Raw genomic sequence first — 13904 nt, 5'->3', positions numbered from 1 at the left:
CGAGGTCCTGTGCAACCGGGGGGAGGAAGAAGTGCGCAGAGTGGGGAAGGGGTATTGCGTTGTAGTCTGTCAGAGTGGATGGGGAAGGGTACTGGAGTTTGGCAACACGGCCATCTTCCGCAACGCCTCCTCCTCCTAGATCCAGATCGAAAGATTGCAGTAAGAGGGAGCAACCGGCAAACGGAGGAGTTGGCTGGCGCGTTAGCGCCAAGAACTCTGCCCCACATTCGCCTCTGTCTAGGTGGTGGTGTGCGTGCACAGGAGGTGCTCGATGAACTGCGAGAGATACTATTTAGTGAGAGAGATAGAGAGACAGAGAGAGCACTAGTAGAAAAAGGGCCTAATGTGAAGCACATTAGTCATGGTTTGTAACAGAACTAGCACTAATGTGATCATTAGTGCCGGTTCCAACGGTCAGGGGGACGGAGCTCATTAGTACCGGTTCGTGGCAAACCTTTAGTACCGATTCGTGCCACGAACTGGTACCAAAGAGGCTGTGGCAGGCTGCGGTCAGGCTGGGGCCCCAGCATCACCTTTAGTACCGGTTCATGCCACAAATCGATACTAGAGGTTCCTAATTGATTCATTCTGCAGCGGGTTTTTAGTCCCACCTCGCTCCGCTAACAGAGTTTTACCACATTAAATATGTTACTTCTCAAACTATCACAACCACTTGGTCTTCATGAACTCTATGTATAGAATTTGTGGCCACATTATGAGTCTTCTCCGGTTTCTAAACTGGTGAGGACTCATATTAACAATTCAGATTGTACACAAAAAGATCATTGCTGATCAATGTATTTTTTATGTATTTCTCTGTAGTAGTAGCGCGTTTTGGCTGAAAGGCGGTATTGATCAATGTATTTTTATGTATATTTTTTACGTGTTTGCACAATCTCTTTCGAAGTATCAGCGTTTATAAGTCCTAAGTGCAGAGACGATGAAGGAGAGGCGCAATGCTCACCTACACGTTGCTTAGCTTTAGTATGCACGATTCAAAGCCACGTCATCAACTTTCAATCCTTTCTGGCATCATTTGCTATTTTTCATTCATTTATTGATTTGTTTTGAGACCTAAATGACCCACATAGCATGTGCAAAAAAGTAGAGAGGGTTACGGCAAAAACTGGATGCACTTCGTATACAAACTGGACAATCTCTTTCGAAGTATCAGGGATTCGGATGAAAAAACTCATCTGTTACACCAGCAATTCATTTTTTTAAACTTATTACAACTCCGGATTTTTTTTTGCGTTCAATATGCACCATTCAAGACCATGTCATCAACTTTCAAACCTTTCTGGCATCATTTGCTATTTTTCATTTATTTACTGATTTGTTTTGAGAGTTAAATGATCGTGAAATTAAAATGCACTACAAAATGAACTCTGAAAAAGTTGAAACTTGGCATGGTATCATCATTTCACCCGCATAGCATGTGCAAAAAAGTATAGAGGGTTACAACAGAAACTGAATGCACTTCGTGTACAAACTGGACAATCTCTTTTGAAGTATCAGGGTTTTGGACGAAAACTCATCTGTTACACCGGCTATTTAAATTTTGAATAAATCATTACAACTCTGGACTTTATTTGTGTGCAGATGCACCATTCAAAGCCATGTCATCAATTTTCAACCCTTTCTGACATCATTTGCTATTTTTCATTCATTTACTGATTTGTTTTGAGAGCTAAATGACCTTGAAAATGAAAAGCACTACAAAATGAACTCTGAAAAGGTTGAAATTTGGCATGGTATCATCATTTCACCAGCATAGCATGTGCAAAAAAGTAGAGAGGGTTATGGATAAAACTGGATGCACTTCGTGTACAAACTGGACAATCTCTTTCGAAGTATCAGAGTTTCGGATGAAAACTCATCTGTTACACCAGCTGTTCAAAATTTTAATAATTTATTAATTACAACTCCAGACGTATTACAAATTTGAATATAATGATAAAACACACTAATATTAAACATAAGAAAAAATAAGCACTGAAAAATCTATTTTTAAATTTAAGTTATTAATGAACTAGTGATTCACACAAATTTCAAATAATTCAAATTTAAACCATTCAAATTTTTTGTATCTAAAGCAAAAATATTCACAAAGAAACTCTAAATACAGCAAAAAACTACTCAGAAATAAATAGAAGAAAATATATAAAGTAGAAAAGAAAAAAAACTATATTAAAAAAATTATTTATGCGCTGCTCAATGGGCCTGCTCGGCCTAGGGCGTGGTTATGCAGGCCCATAAGGCATAGCAGGCTCACAGAGAAGCGCGGCAAAGTTAGGCCCAGAGGCCTGCATTAGAGAGGAGCTCGAAGAAGAAGCCGCGGCTGGGCTTATAAACCAGTGCGGCTGTCCTTCACTCGGCGAGGTGGGACTAAACATTGTGCACCGCGAAACCGGAGCGCACCCTCTGTAGTACCGTTCCTGGCTCCAACCGGTACTAAAGGGCGGGTCTTTAGTACCGGGTGGAGGCACGAACCAGTACTAAAGAGGGTGCGCTTCCCGCCGGTCGGGCTGCCAAATTTGACCTTTAGTACCGGTTTGTGGCTCCAACCGGTACTAAAGAGCTCCCCTATATAAACAACACTTACGAAAATTTCAGTTAGTTCATCTGTTCATCTGTTCATCAAGCCCGTCCCCGCATAGCCCCATTCGCCATTGTCGCTGTCCCCGTCTGTGCGCCGCCCCCGTCGCTGTCGTCGCCACCCCCGTCACCGTCGTCGCTGCCCCTGTCGCCCCCCCCCCCCCCGTCCCTGCACCGCCCCCGTCGCGCGCGTCCCGTCGGCGCACCGGACCGTCCCTATCGCCTCACATCGCCGGTCGTCGCCCCGCTGTAAGATCAACGTGCGCCCCGACCGCCCCCCTGCCGCTCGCCGGCGTCCTGTGTGCACATGCACACACACACACATGTTTAATGTGAAATGTTAGATTATATAAATGTTAGATTATATATGAATTAGATAATGTTAGATGAGTTAGTTTTTTACTTTTAGTTGTAGATGAATTTATAGTAATGTTAGATGAATTAGATACATATTAAATTTAGGTATATGAGATTTGATCATCTAATTAAAATTTTAGTATATAGAACTAGCTACTTTATTTTTAGTAAGAAAATTAATAGAACTAGTTTAGTTGAATTAGTTGAATTAGTTGAACTAGTTTAGTTATTAGTACCAATCTTCAAGAACAAGGGGGATGTTCAGAGTTGTACTAATTACCGTAGAATTAAGCTGATGAGCCATACAATGAAGCTATGGGAGAGAGTCATTGAGCACCGCTTAAGAAGAATGACAAGCGTGACAAAAAATCAGTTTGGTTTCATGCCTGGGAGGTCGACCATGGAAGCCATTTTCTTGGTACGACAACTTATGGAGAGATATAGGGAGCAAAAGAAGGACTTGCATATGGTGTTCATTGACTTGGAGAAGGCCTATGATAAGATACCGCGGAATGTCATGTGGTGGGCCTTGGAGAAACACAAAGTTCCAGTAAAGTACATTACCCTCATCAAGGACATGTACGATAATGTTGTGACAAGTGTTCGAACAAGTGATGTCGACACCGATGACTTCCCGATTAAGATAGGACTGCATCAGGGGTCAGCTTTGAGCCCTTATCTTTTTGCATTGGTGATGGATGAGGTCACAAGGGATATACAAGGAGATATCCCATGGTGTATGCTCTTTGCGGATGATGTGGTGCTAGTTGACGATAGTCGGACGGGGGTAAATGGGAAGTTAGAGTTATGGAGACAAACCTTGGAATCGAAAGGGTTTAGGCTTAGTAGAACTAAAACCGAGTACATGATGTGCGGTTTCAGTACTACTAGGTGTGAGGAGGAGGAGGTTAGCCTTGATGGCCAGGTGGTACCTCGGAAGAACACCTTTCGGTATTTGGGGTCAATGTTGCAGGAGGATGGGGGTATTGATGAAGATGTGAATCATCGAATCAAAGCCGGATGGATGAAGTGGCGCTAAGCTTCTGGCATTTTCTATGACAACAGAGTGCCCCAAAAGCTAAAAGGCAAGTTCTACAGGACGGCGGTTCGACCCGCAATGTTGTATGGCGCGGAATGTTGGCGAATAAAAGGCGACATATTCAATAGTTAGGTGTGGCGGAGATGCGTATGTTGAGATGGATGTGTGGCCACACGAGGAAGGATCAAGTCCAGAATGATGATATACAAGATAGAGTTGGGGTAGTATCAATTGAGGAGAAGCTTGTCCAACATCGTCTGAGATGGTTTGGGCATATTCAGCGCAGGCCTCCAGAAGCTCCAGTGCATAGCGGATGGCTAAAGCGTGCGGAGAATGTCAATAGAGGGCGGGGTCGACCGAATTTGACATGGGAGGAGTCCGTTAAGAGAGACCTGAAGGATTGGAGTATCGACAAAGGGCTAGCTATGGACAGGGGTGCGTGAAAGCTTGCTATCCATGTGCCAGAGCCATGAGTTGGTTGCGAGATCTTATGGGTTTCACCTCTAGCCTACCCCAACTTGTGTGGGATTAATGGCTTTATTGTTGTTGTTGTAGTTGAACTAGTTTAGTTGAATTAGTTGAATTACTTGAGCTACTTTATTTAGGTATATTTTTAGTAAGTGCTTAGTTGAATTAATTAGTTGAACTAGTTGAATTAATAGAACTAGTTTAATTAGTTGAATTAATATAACTAATAAGTGTTTAATGTTTCACCTATGAACATAGAAAATGTCGTCTGATGATGAAAACAATTTCATTATGTGCGAATAGTGCGAAGACCAATGCGGCCTGTGTGACAGAAATTTCCTAGTTGATGATAGGCGGTTCAACATCAAGCTGGATGAGACCTTCGAAGTGGATACAGTAAGTCACAACGACAAGTCTTTTTTCGTAATTAAGCATGACTTATGCTTCATTTGCTTCAACTTACAATTTTAAATTTTCACTATTCTACTAGCGTATCCCCTGCCGTTCAAGCATTTTTGTCTTGGATAAGATAGGTTCAGTCCTAACAAAACTACGGAGGTAAAGAAAATTTATTTAAAGACCGAGCATGGTTATACCTTCGATGTCAAATTATACAATGCAGACACCTACACCTATTTTGAATGCAAAACTTGGCAAGCACTATGCAAGGCTTATGCATTTGAGCCTGATATGTTTATCACCTTTGATATTCGTCCCGAAGATGATATTGAAGGTAATAGAGACATTTGGGTCGATGTGCAGACGCCTCCAATTCTACCATTATGTGAGTTTCTCAACCATATTTATGTCTTCGATATTGTTTTTTCAAAAATAGTTGACAACTAATTTCTATTGACAACTTATTTTCATTCAAGCAAACATGTCCAACACTTGGTAGACAGGACCGTCCACTGTCCCGGGGCTGAATTAAACTGCGAGGAGATACGTTATTATGTTTCATGGCTTGAGAATCTTGATGCTGTCAAGAGAAATTATTTTCCTGAATTTGCAAATCATAGTACTCAAAACGTGCGACCAATAGTGATCGTATTGAACCACGGTCACATCTATTTAGGAAAGATGGTAAGATTTTTACTATTTTTCCTTGGTGCACCTTTTGCATACATTATTTTTCAAGCTAAACTTCATTGCTAAGTACAATGTTACTATACGATGTTCTTCGACAGGAACTCCCGATGACAGTTGTGCCTCAGTGGATTGGTACTAAAGGTCGCATGTCAATGTTTATCTTATGGCCAAGACATCCTACATTGCACATGAGTGCATTCAGGGTTTCTACAACCGAGGAATGCTTAATAGTGAAAGACTGGAGTAAAATTATGAAGATCGCAGAGAAGTGCAAGGGGTAAGCAATCAGAAGCGCATCCCACGATTAGGAGACATGTTCATCTGCATGCTCCAATATGATGATTCAGGAGAGCTATACATGTCTATGCTATTTTACCTGAGAGAGAGCATCAGGAGTGATTAGCATGCTCTTAGTACTTGTCCTTTCATGTCTGTATTCTTCGTTCTGAACTTAATCTCAAAGAATGATTTGTTTTGTGGTCTTATGAACGCTTATAATCATGACCATGTTGAACTCGATGATATCTTTGCTTCTGGTACAAGTGAATGTTTCTTCTTTGAGCTAGTATTGGTGGTAATGACGACTATGATGATTTTTAGCTAGCTAGTATACTGTTGTTGGTGATGATATGATGCAATAGTTTTTATACTAATATGATGATGATGAGTTATTATATCATTTATGAAAGAAACCGCAGATTAGTTTCAACTGGATGGATCCTAGCTAGCTAAGTGATCAAGTATATGCCATATCCATATTACTTGCTCACCTAATATAAGTGATCAAGTAATATGGATATGGCATATACTTTGATCACTTAGCTACCATCCATGCATCCAGTTGAAACTAATCTGCGGTATTTTCACCTAATGATTTAACAACTCATTATAATGTAAAAACAATCTCTAAATTAAATTAAAAACACAAAATTAAAGAAAAATAAAAAATAAAACCAAAACTCCCAAACATTTAGTACCAGTTGGTGTTACCAACCGGTACTAAATGTCTCCTCGCACCCAGCCCTGGCTCGGGCCACGTGGTGGCACTTTAGCGGAGGTTCGTGCCGAACCGGTACTAAACGGGGGGGGGGGGGGTTTATTCCCCACCCTTTAGTGCCGGTTACAGAACCTGCACTAAAGGCCCTTATGAACCGGTGCTAAATCCCGGTTCTGCACTAGTGGAGAAGGACTGTGAGAGACTAGTCACCGGTCCACATGTTTTTTTTGCCAAGTTAGCCTAATAGGTGGGCCCGTCAATGAAAAACATTGTTAGAATGAGATAACACAAGAATCAGTGCGATTTATTACTTACTTGCGGTAGTGACTAGTTGGTGGTTTTTGTGTTTTTTTTTGGTAAAGACGGTGGGCACATGTTACCCTACCCAACATGTGGTGGTTCTGGTTAAATATGACAAGAGCCGTTAAATATCATTGTTTAAAGAAAGATACTGTGAGCGAATCAACATGTGGTTAGATGGTTAGAGGGACAGTGATATGCCCACCTTAGTAGGGTTGAAGTCCTGGTGCTTGCATTTTTTTCTGGATTATTTCAGGATTTTCGGCGATGCACATTCAGTGGTAGGAGACGTTGCCGTCGACGACGAGGTGCCTACGGTGACTTTGTAAATTTTAAGATGATATGTTGGTTCAGTCTTTCGGAAGCGCTCATAGGGATAGAATGTGCGTGTTTGGATTTCATAAAGATGGGTATATGCGTGTATATGAACGCTTGCGTCTGTACTGTATTAAAAAAAAGCAAGATACGGTGACGAGATGAGAGAAGAAGAAAGGATGGTCTTTTTAAAATCCTATTATGGGTGTAAACACACACACACAAGTCCATGCATGCGTTGCTGACTAGTCATGCTGAAGGCCTTTCCGCAAGACACGTTCTCAGCCATTGGATTTTGAAATGCCAGCCATCTGGATCGTCCACCACTAGAGCTGGTGAACTAAGATTTTTCGTACTGCAAACCGGGCATCTCTCACGTGAGGCAGACGGCTCCTATTCATAGATACTGCGAAGAAAAACAATACGCTCCGCGAAGACCGACCAGTCGTCCCGTCCTCGTTTGGGCCGTTGGTATATCATCCCTGCCACCAGCACGCCCTTCTTCCCCGACCACGCTCGCAAGTCGCAACCACGAAGAACCTGCACCACCTACTGCTCTATATCCACCTCCTCCTATACCTCTAGCTCTTACCCCTTTCCTTTCCGTTCCCACGCTCTCGGCTCTCGTCAATCCAAGCTACTTACCTAAGCGTAGCGAGGAGGATGCCGAGGCCATGGAGGCAGGTGCTGGCGTCGGCGACCAAGTGCTGGAGCGCGGAGGAGGACGAGGAGGCCGCGGAGGCCCGGAACTACCGCCCGCCCAACTCCGAGTTCTCGCGCCGGCTCGCCTCCTTCCGGCGCCTATCCGCCATGGCCAACGGCTCCGCCACGCCCACGGACGGCAAGGATGACGAGGACAACGCCGACAGCGCGGGGGAGATGGGCGTGGGCACCATGCAGCAGCTCCACTCCTTCAGCCTCAGCGAGCTCCGTGGCGTCACGCACGACTTCTCCAGCGGCTACCTCCTCGGGGAGGGCGGGTTCGGCGCCGTCCACAAGGGTTTCGTCGATGCCGGCATGCGGCCCGGCCTCGAGCCCCAGCCCGTCGCCGTCAAGCAGCTCAACATCGCCGGCCACCAGGGCCACAGGGAGTGGCTGGTAAGTCCGAGTACATAATTACCCGCTGTTCTTCCCGAGTGGATGTTCTAGGTGTACTACACCCTAGTTGTCCAAAAAATCAGAAAAACGTTATCAAACAACATCCAAAAAATGTAAAGTTTTACGACATCAAACTGTATAAAAATGTTTGAGATTCTTGCAAAATTTCATCCTAAAATAACATCCCAGGAGCTCCCACCAAACGAAACAACATCGCTCCTCAAACAGTGCACAAAACTTTGAGCAGCGATTTTGTTTTTTCGCAACGGCTCAAGAGATGTTATTTTTTGATCAAATTTTGCAAGAACATCAAATATTTGATATAGTTTGCTGTGATATCAGATTTTTTGAATGCTGTTTGATAACGATTTCCCAATATTCGCACAAAGTCGGGTGTAGTACATCCGAGAGTAGCCACTACTTTCCACTGTTCTTCCTAGTCCATAGCCCCAACTAACTCCTATGTCTGGGGATGGGGTTGCAGGCCGAGGTGATCTTCCTTGGGCAGTTCAGGCATGATCACCTATTGAAGCTACTTGGTTACTGCTGCGAGGACGAGGAGCGCCTCCTCGTCTATGAGTTCATGCCGCGTGGCAGCCTCGACAACCACCTCTTTAAAAGGATATCCGCGACGCTGCCGTGGGGCACCAGGCTCAAGGTCGCCATTGGTGCCGCCAAGGGCGTCACCTTCCTCCATGGCGGCAAGCAGCCCGTCATCTACCGAGACTTGAAGGCGTCCAACATCCTTCTCGACTCGGTAAGTTCGTTTTCTCGTTCACGAATTGACACAATTGAATTGGATCTGATCTGATCTACCAAGAGTCGAGACTCACGAGTCATGATTGAGTTAATCTTGTCGAACAGGATTTTACGGCGAAGCTGTCAGACTTTGGACTGGCAAAGATGGGCCCCGAGGGGGAGGAGACACACGTGAGCACCCGCGTGATGGGCACCCACGGCTACGCGGCGCCCGAGTACGTGCAGACGGGCCACCTGGCGGTGAAGAGCGACGTGTACAGCTTCGGCGTGGTGTTGCTGGAGCTCCTAACGGGCCGCCGGGCCATGGAGCACGTCCCTGGCCGCACTGCGCGTGCTGAGCAGACCATCAAGCTCGTGGAGTGGACCCGGCCCTACCTCGCTAGCAGCCGCCGTCTACGCTGCATCATGGACCAGAAGCTCTCGGGGCACTACTCTGTCAAGGGCGCCCGCGCCATGGCGCACCTGGCGGTGCGTTGCACAAGCCCGCAGCCCCGGGATAGGCCAAGCATGGCTGTTGTGGTGGAGGAGCTCGAGCAGCTGGAGGGGCTCAAGGACATGGCTGTCAGCATGGGCCTCTTTTGGCCCACGGCTCCCGCAGCCGGGAGAAACGCACTCTCCGCCAAATTTCGGGCCGAGATGAAGGGCGCCGGCACTGGTGTCGTCCCGCGGCGGAGAACCGCGTCCGCCAACCTGTCATGATCTGCTTGCCACGTACGCATTGTATGTGCACATGTTGTATGTGTGTATATAGAAATTATTCTAGCCGGGCTGACATTCACAGGGCTTTACGGAATTTTCTTCTAACTAATCTCTGCCCCCTCCCCCCACCTCCTTTCCCGCCGATTTTCAGCCGCGGTTGGGTCCTCCACCTAATTTGATCCAATCAAAAGTTCCCAGCTAGGCCTCCCCATTGATCTCGTATTATCCCTGCCCGGGTGTGTAGCAAAGGTCTTCGTATAGCTAGTGTAATAATGTCGTTTTACATGGCAATAGAGAGCAGCAATTCGAGCTTAATCATAAGGAAAACGATTCTAATCGGCCGACCGGCTCCCGCACACGCGCACTGCCTATGAGCGCCCCAGGCACCGCTGAATCCCTCGAGCCTTATCCCCTCTCCTTTCGTATCATCTTCTACACCACACACGCCTCTGTCACGTCATTTGAACCACAATTTTACATGGCGATCTAGTGCCAGAAACCCTCGTTGGCCGGTATTTAGGGTTTATGGAACCACGGCGACAAGTGATGCAACCAGCACACCCCCCCCCCCCCCCCGGTGCTTGAGACGACGGACACAAGTGTTGGAGCGGCGGCGACAAGTACCGGAAATACGCGGCGGCTGGTATTTAGGGTGTATGGAACCACGGTGACAAGTGCTGGATATCAGGCGAGGTTTATTTTGTTAGAAACGGCAAAGCAAAGATGGCCGTAATTTTTTCTGGAACTAACCCCAAATATTGCTACCACATTTCGGTTTTGCTGGAACCAGCCAAGATTTTGCTACTATGTTCCGTTTTTGTTGGAACCAGTGTACCTCTTGCTACCACTATGTGGGGTTTTGCTACTACTGGCGTTGATTTGCTCTATCCATTTCATGACATCGTCGAGACCCGCGAACTATGTGTTGTTTTGCTACAGTAGTTGTCAGTTTTGCTACCACCGGTGTTGACAATTGCTACATCCTACCATAGACGCAACAAGGGAAGGCAACCGAAGTGCTGCTGCGGGTCAACAGCTTTGTTTCGATTGACGATGGCGAGCGTTCGGGGCGAGGCAAACACATGAGGGCGAGAATGTGCACTGCGGGGGGGGGGGGGGGGGGGGGGGGGGGGGGGCGTTGGGTTTTCTCAGAAAGGAACGAAGGAATGTGAGAGGGCGAGAGATGATGGGGACGAACTGTTCAAACAGGTACGTGAAGGGATGGAAGGGCAGCACGGCGACCGGCCGAAATTTGGGCCGGCCGGCCGGCTCCTAGGCGGCCTGCCATGCATTACGTACGTTCGTGCGTCATTAGTATAGGCGTATGGAGAGAAATCGTTGAATCGTGATGACCTGTACGTACGGTTGATTTCTTGTGCCTTTCGCGGCGAATCTTCTTCTGCTTATCATATCGACCGTTCCAGCGCTGTACTACTACTACCGCAAGGAATGGAGAGAAGAGGCATCGTTTGTTTGTCTGTATGCCGTCGGTTTTTCGCACCGGGAGCTTCGAAGCAATTGCACCCGAGCTAGCGCCGGGAGCCAGTCGCGAACGCGACCACGCAATTACACCACGATTCTTCCGTCCACACAAACACACATGGACAAGACGATTCTTCTTCACGAATTTGAAAAGGAGTACATAAGAAAGAGTACTAGCTAATCTCCTTCACCCGTACCTTTCTCCAAAACCGAATGAGTGGCACACGCGCGCGCGGTGTTCCATCGTTTGCCCGCATACAATACAAGAGCTAGCTGCGTCCGGAATTGGTCCCGGCCGGGCTAGCTACAGACGACGACGACGTGGGCCTGGAGTCAATCGTCTCGTGGTGAGCACGTCCGTGGCCCAGCAGCTTGCCTCCTCAAGATGGGGCATCCGGCAGCTTGCAGGTCGGCATCGGCGGCTCCACCTCCGCCGAGAGAGATGGACGCCGTTCTATCTACGCACTACTCTGGAAGTCTGGATCTCTGGCAACGCGAGACGACGATGACGGCGGCGTAACGGGATGGAAAAGGACGTGCCGCGCGACCGGGCTGGGGCAAGACAAGCTAGGAGCTAGCAACAAGACGACGCGCGCTGGCGCATCCATCAATCTCCGAATGATATTGGCTTTGGCATAATGCTGCAGGGGACAGGCTTGACCTCGCGACTTGATCCCCGTGCGCAGACGACTGCCTGGCTTTGGTCGTTCCTCCCGCTTGCCTCGAGGCTGCGTCATGCTTTTCAATTTCAGTTCCAGATATATATCGCTGAAATTCAGATTTTGGTTTTCATTTTGATACTATCTTCATAGTGCATAGTGCATAGTAACATAAAATAGTATCATAGATGACCATATTTATTGCCATGCATGACACAAAGTAGAATAACATTTAACATGATATGTTATCTATCTATGTTATTCTAACCCTATCTCTCTTCTTTAATTGTGTGCCACATAAGCATGTTTGCTAGTCCCAAATGCATGTTATCGGTTATGTTACCCCCACTATGGTCAACCTTAGGGCATGGCTTGGAAGTCTCCTCAAAATAAGGCAAGTGAGTCAAGGACCTCTGTAAGAGGGACTGAGAGACGGGGTTTACATGGCGCACTGAGAAAGGCTGTCTTGGAGGTCCGGCCGCTTATCCCTGTCCCTTTGTTGATTATTCCCATGCAACGCGCCCTTGCTTGGATGAAAAAAATGTCATAAGGGGCACTCATTTCACTTGATTCATTCCGTCGCACCCGCACTATACCTAAATTTCAATCCAGTCAAATATTTTGAAAACTAAAAAATGTTAAAACTTAATTGAATTTGTAACTACCATCAAAATTGCTGAAATATTTGCTATCGTGAAATTTGTGAAATATTTGATCAAAAGGCAATAATTACAATATATACCAAAATTAATAAAATTTCAACAAAAATACACGTGAAAGTGAAAACCATGGGTTGCATGTGAAATGAGCTTCCTCTGTTGCATGGACTGCCTGGCTACATGGAGGGGGAAGGTGTGTAAATTCCGTCCATTTGTGGAACAATGAACTCGAATATTCTTTACTTCTTTGGACAGAAAATGGTGAGACTCTACTGCATGTATTTTTTTTTTGAAAAAACCCCCCTATATTAATTAATTAATTAATAATGTTATTACAATCATTCATTACAAAATTCACCATGCAGGACGGAACACTATTAAGAAGAATCCCATCAGATTTATTTATAAAGCTAAACTTCGCAATTTCGTGCGCCACCTTATTGGCCTGCCGATTAATTTTCGCAATTTTAAAATTCTTGAGCATCGTCAATATACTCAAGGCTTCTTTCTTCAGATCAACGAGCAGAGACCTGTCAAGATTCTCATTTGCAAGGAAAGAACGGACAAACGCACAATCAGTCTCCAAAATAATGGATTGGTGAAGAGTAATACCTATATAAAGGCCTGCCAGACAAGCACGTAGCTCAGCTTCGTTCACACTGCAACACTGACCCAGAAAGTCCCACGAAGAAATAATAACTTCACCAGATGAGTTCCTAACGACCACCCCCACACTGGCTGCACTAATACTCTCCACATAGCTGGTATCAACATTGATCTTGATATAATCATCTGGTGGAGGCTTCCATCCCACCTGTTCTTGTGATATTGTGAAACCTGGTGTAGCACCTCCCACTTTCTCTTTACCTTTGTTACTAGTAGCAACCTCAACAGAGTTGTGACCTGACGTAAAAGAAGACCAATAGTTTACCACAAAAATTGCAGATGCAGCAATGGATTCCTTCCCTTTCCCAAAAATTAAATCATTTCTCAGGTGCCATGCTCGCCTATACAGAAACAAAACTTGCCCTCTCTGTTGCAAGCTCAAAAGATCCAATAAAATCAATAGCCAATCTGGTCCCGAGAATTTGAACCACTCTTCATCAGGAATATTCCACGATTCTCTCAAGGCCAGTCGCAGTGCACGAGCCTTAGGACAAATAACTAGGGCATGAAACGTGCTTTTCTCTTCTACTCCACAAATAGAGCACATACCTGAAGTAATCAGATGGTGCTTAACTCTATTGGTCTGGACCGCCAAGCTATCGGTCGCGGCCCTCCAAGCAACGATGGTGAGGATGGGGATGGGAGGACACCCTACACATGTGCAGACTCTAAGAAGTTAATTTGAGCTCAGATTGTGCATCTAAATCAAAAGAACTCCC

At 45.8% G+C, this 13904-nt stretch overlaps 1 protein-coding gene across 1 annotated transcript; it reads left to right on the top strand.

Moving 5' to 3' along the window:
• Positions 1-7653: 7653 nt before the first annotated feature.
• Positions 7654-9985, top strand: LOC123135464 (probable serine/threonine-protein kinase PBL15). Its single transcript, XM_044554546.1, has 3 exons — positions 7654-8261; positions 8746-9018; positions 9126-9985. The coding sequence occupies exons 1-3, from the start codon at positions 7827-7829 to the stop codon at positions 9717-9719; spliced, it is 1302 nt and encodes a 433-aa protein (XP_044410481.1). The 5' UTR covers positions 7654-7826; the 3' UTR covers positions 9720-9985.
• Positions 9986-13904: the final 3919 nt, after the last annotated feature.

The sequence above is a fragment of the Triticum aestivum genome, chromosome 6B, assembly GCF_018294505.1.
Source record: "Triticum aestivum cultivar Chinese Spring chromosome 6B, IWGSC CS RefSeq v2.1, whole genome shotgun sequence".
Lineage (NCBI taxonomy): Eukaryota > Viridiplantae > Streptophyta > Magnoliopsida > Poales > Poaceae > Triticum > Triticum aestivum.
This window is presented reverse-complemented; position numbering and strand designations above follow the sequence as displayed.